General features: G+C 42.3%; 1 protein-coding gene across 1 annotated transcript in view; it reads right to left on the bottom strand.

Annotated features, from left to right (window-relative positions):
* BRCA1 (breast cancer 1, early onset) overlaps window positions 1-4539 on the bottom strand; it is a 136888-nt gene that overhangs the window by 88913 nt on the left and 43436 nt on the right. The window contains exons 4-5 of the mRNA XM_011929928.1: window positions 323-412; window positions 80-140 (exon numbers count right to left, since the gene is read on the bottom strand). Of these exons, the coding sequence (XP_011785318.1) occupies window positions 80-140; window positions 323-412 (151 nt within the window). The remainder of the gene's footprint in view (window positions 1-79; window positions 141-322; window positions 413-4539) is intronic.

Genomic DNA, 4539 nt, shown 5'->3' with positions numbered 1-4539 from the left:
AAAAGGAAAGGAAGCACAATGAAAAAATAAAAACAAGATTAGCAGACAATGGGGGCACAGTGATACAGCCCTACTTTACGTAAGTCTGCAAGTTTTTACAGTATTTAGAAGCATTAGAGAAAGGCAGTAAGTTTCTAATACTTGTATAAGACAGATGTCCCATAAAACTTTCAGGAAAATAACTTTGGAAATAATTTACTGTCTGCTAAAAACTCTTTTATAAATTTTTCTATTGATGAATGGTTTTATAGGAACGCTAGCTATGTTATTAAATAATTTCTACTTTTTCCTACTGTTGTTGCTTCCAACCTAGCATCATTACCAAATTATATACCTTTTGGTTATATCATTCTTACACAAAGGACACTGTGAAGGCCCTTTCTTCTGGTTGAGAAGTTTCAGCATGCAAAATCTATAAATTATAAAGAAAGAAAGAACAATTTAAGTTACTTCCTTTTGTAGAGAGATTACTCAAAAGGCAAATAGCCACGAAAAGATAATCTCACAAGTGCCCTTAAGAGCCATTTAAAAAGTAATGGCAGGTGAATTACAAGCTATAGTTTCCTAATTGTTTTTAGATGCCGCATAAGCAAAAACCTAAACTACATAAGCAATGATCTATGAAAACTGAACTTATATGCATTTGGCTTACTGTTACGATCACATAAAACTTAATATGGCATATTTAATGATATATTCATTATTTCATGTTGCATAATCAAATATAAATGGTAAGTAGTTCATGTAAGATGCTTATAATTAGTTTAAAATCTCAACACCTCACCACAAAGCTACAGTAATCAAGACAGTGTGGTAATAGCATAAGAATAGATACATACATCAATAAAATAGAATTGACAGTACAGAAATAAACTCATACATACATCTGTGATCACGTAATTTTCAACAATAATAAATAACCAGACGATTTTTATATTCTTAGTTTTTTTTTTTGAGACAGGGTCTCACTCTATCACCCAGGCTGAAGGGTAGTGACACAATCTCGGCTCACTGCAGGCTCAAGCAATTCTCGTACCTCAGCCTCCCGAGTAGCTGGGATTACAGACATGTACCACCACACCAAGCTAATTTTTTGTATTTTTAGTTATACCATGTTGGCCGGGCTAGTCTTGAACTCCTGGCCTCAAATTGATCCACCTGCCTTGGCCTCCCAGAGTGCTGGGATTACAGGCATGAACCACCGTGCCCAGGCCATAGATGATTAAATGGGAAAATAATCATCTACATGTAAAAGAATGAAGTTATACTCCTGGCCGGGCACAGTGGCTCACGCCTGTAATCCCAGCACTTTGGAAGACTGAAGCGGGCAGATCACCTGAAGTCAGGAGTTCGAGATCAGCCTGGGCAACACAGTGAAACACCCTTTCTACTAAAAATACAAAATTAGCTGGGTGTGGTGGCACATACCTGTAATCCCAGCTACTCGGGAGGCTGAGGCAGGAGAATCGCTTGAACCTGGGAGGCGGAGGATACAGTCAGCCAAAATCGTGCCATTGCACTCCAGCCTGGGCAACGAGAGTAAATCTCTGTCACACACACACACACACAAAAGAATGAAGTTATACTCCTATCTCACACCAAATAACAAAAGTTAACTCAAAGTGGATCATAGACCAGAAGTAGAGAGAGTAATGGTGATGATAATTAAAAGCAGCGATTCACTCATACAACCAATATTTACTATGTCTAGTACTATTATAGATGGAGGGGATTCAATAGAAAAGCAAAATAAGATCCTGCAAAATAAAACATAAAGGACATAATATACTGGTGAAGGGGGTGACTAGGTGGGGAGTAAATAGCAGACACTGACAATGAAGAGACCCAGGAAAGAAAAGATTAAGGGGCTAAAAAAAAAGTCACTGGGGCCGTGCACAGTGGTCCACACCTGTAATCCCAGCACTTTAGGAGGTGGGTGAATCACTTGAGGCCAGGAGTTTAAGACCAGCCTGGCCAACATGGTGAAACCCTGTCTCTACTAAATATACAAAAATTAGCTGGCTGTGGTGGTGGTAGACCTGCAGTCCTAGCTACTTGGGAGGCTGAGGCATGAGAATCATTTGAACCTGGGAGGTGGGGGTTACAGTGAGCCAATATTGCACCACTGTACCCCAGCCTGGGCAACAGAGTGAGACTCTGTCTCAAAAAAAAAAAAAAAAAAAGGCATTGGGAATTGTGAGAAGACACTTAGAGAATATTTTTTACTAGCCAGGTAATTTAACATTTATTACCCTCTCTTGGCTGGGTGCAGTGGCTTATGTCTGCAATCCCAGGAGGCCGAGGCAGGCAGATCACTTGAGGCCAAGAGTTTGAGACCAGCCTGGCCAATGTGGTGAAACCCCATCTCTACTAAAAATACAAAAAAATTAGCCAGGCATGGTGAGCACACGCCTGAATCCCAGCTACTTGGGAGGCTGAGGCATGAGAATCACTGAAACCCAGGAAGGCAGAGGTTGCAATGAGCTGGGAGAGTGCCACTGTACTCCACCCTGGGCAACAGAGGAAGACTCTGTCTCAAAAAAAAAAAAAAAGGGCCAGGCATGGTGGGTCACCCCTGTAATCCCAACACTTTGGGAGAGACCAGCCTGACCAACACGGAGAAACCCCGTCTCTACTAAAAATACAAAAATTAGCCGGGCATGGTGGCATGTGCCTGTAATCCTGGCTACTCTGGAGGTTGAGGCAAGAGAATCTCTTGAACCCGGGAGGCAGAGATTGCGGTAAGCTGAGATCACACCACTGCACTCCAGCCTGCACTCCAGCCTGGGCAAAAAGAGCGAAACTCCATCTCAAAAACAAACAAACAAACAAACAAACCCAACTCTCTTTCTTTCTGTCTTTCTATAGTCTTGAACTCCTGACTTCAAGTGATCCGCCTGCTTTAGCTTCCCAAAGTGCTGGGATTACAGGTGTGAGCCATTGCGCCGGGCTACATTTTATTTTTATACAGATGTGGTTTCGCTATATTGCCCAGTCTGGTCTCAAATTCCTAGCCTCAAGTGATCCTCCTGCCTTGGCATCCCAAAGTGCTGGGATTACAGGCATGAGCCATCATGCCTGGCCTTATCTTCATTTTTATAGAGTAGAGGCTTGTCCCAGAACACACAGTAATTAAGCAGTGAAGGTTATATTGGATCCAGAATTGGACTGTAGCAAAGCCCACAATCTTCCTTTTTTCTTTTTTGACAGGGAAACTAAGTCTGGGGAGAGGCACCCACAATCTTCCTACCAGAGAAAGTGAATATAGTAGGTAAGGTCAAGGAGACTCGGGTCATTCTTTGCCGATATAGATGCTTCAAGTACCACATTGCACTCAACAAAACAATGACTCTATAGTTTGGAAGATGAGGCTGTCAAAAAGCTACCTCCACTGTACATAAGTACTTTTAAAACTCAGAATAGAGGCTCCTGCTCCTTCAGAATCTACAAATACTACATATACTCTAGTATAATAGATCACGGAGGCATCGAGCATTACTCCAGCAAATAGTACAATTTAACAATTCAGAGCAGGGGAAGAGAGCAAATTCCCTTATGATTGTACTGCAGAATATAGTATAGCAGAGTGACAAGCTAAGCTGTCTTGTGCTGTAGTCTACACAATAATATAAATAATGCAGTGGAACCAGGTATGCAGAAATCAACCAAGATAGGGATTCAAATCTTTCTTTGTGCTAGAAAAAGAACACGTGTATAAAAGTTGTTAACTAAACTCAAAAGAAAATGAACTTGTATATGACTTGAAAAGACGGAGCGAACTAAAATACTGGCTAGGCATGACTCACACCTGTAATCCTAGCACTTTGGGATGCTGAGGTGGGCAGATGGGTTAAGCCCAAAGTTCAAGACCAGCCTGGGCAACATGGCGAAACCTTGTCTGTACAGAAAACACAACATTTAGCTTGACATGGTGGTGTGCACTTACAGTCCCAGCTACTTGGGAGGCTGAGGTGGTAAGATCACTTGAGCTTGGGAGGTCAAGGCTACAGTAAGCCTCATGATCACACCACTGCACTCCAGCTTGGACAACAGAGTGAGACCTTGTCTCAAAAAAAAAAAAAAGTAGCTGTTGAAAAACTTAAATTACATTTATGGCTCACTTTCTATCTCTTTGAACAAAGTGATTCTAGATCTTCAAAAAAGTATTACAGGCTGGGTGTGGTGGCTCATGCCTATAATCCCAGCATTTTTGGAGGTGGAGGTGGGCAGATCACTTGAGGTCAGTTCAAGACCAGCTTGGTCAACATGGTGAAACACAGTCTCTACTAAAAGTACAAGGCTGGGCGTGGTGGCTAATGTCTGTAATCCCAGCACTTTGGGAGGCTGAGGTGGTCAGGAGTTCGAGACCAGCCTGGTCAACATGGTGAAACCTTCTCTACTAAAAATACAAAAATTAGCTGTGCATGGTGGTTCACACCTGTAATCCCAGCTACTTGGGAGTCTGAGGCAGAGGAATCGCTTGAACCAGGGAGGCAGAGGCTGCAGTGAGCCGAGACTGTGCCACTGCACTCCAGCCTG

This window comes from Colobus angolensis, unplaced genomic scaffold, assembly GCF_000951035.1.
Source record: "Colobus angolensis palliatus isolate OR3802 unplaced genomic scaffold, Cang.pa_1.0 Scaffold83, whole genome shotgun sequence".
Taxonomy (NCBI): Eukaryota; Metazoa; Chordata; class Mammalia; order Primates; family Cercopithecidae; genus Colobus; species Colobus angolensis.
Note: the sequence above shows the minus strand (reverse complement) of the source record. Positions and strands in the feature narration are given on the sequence as shown.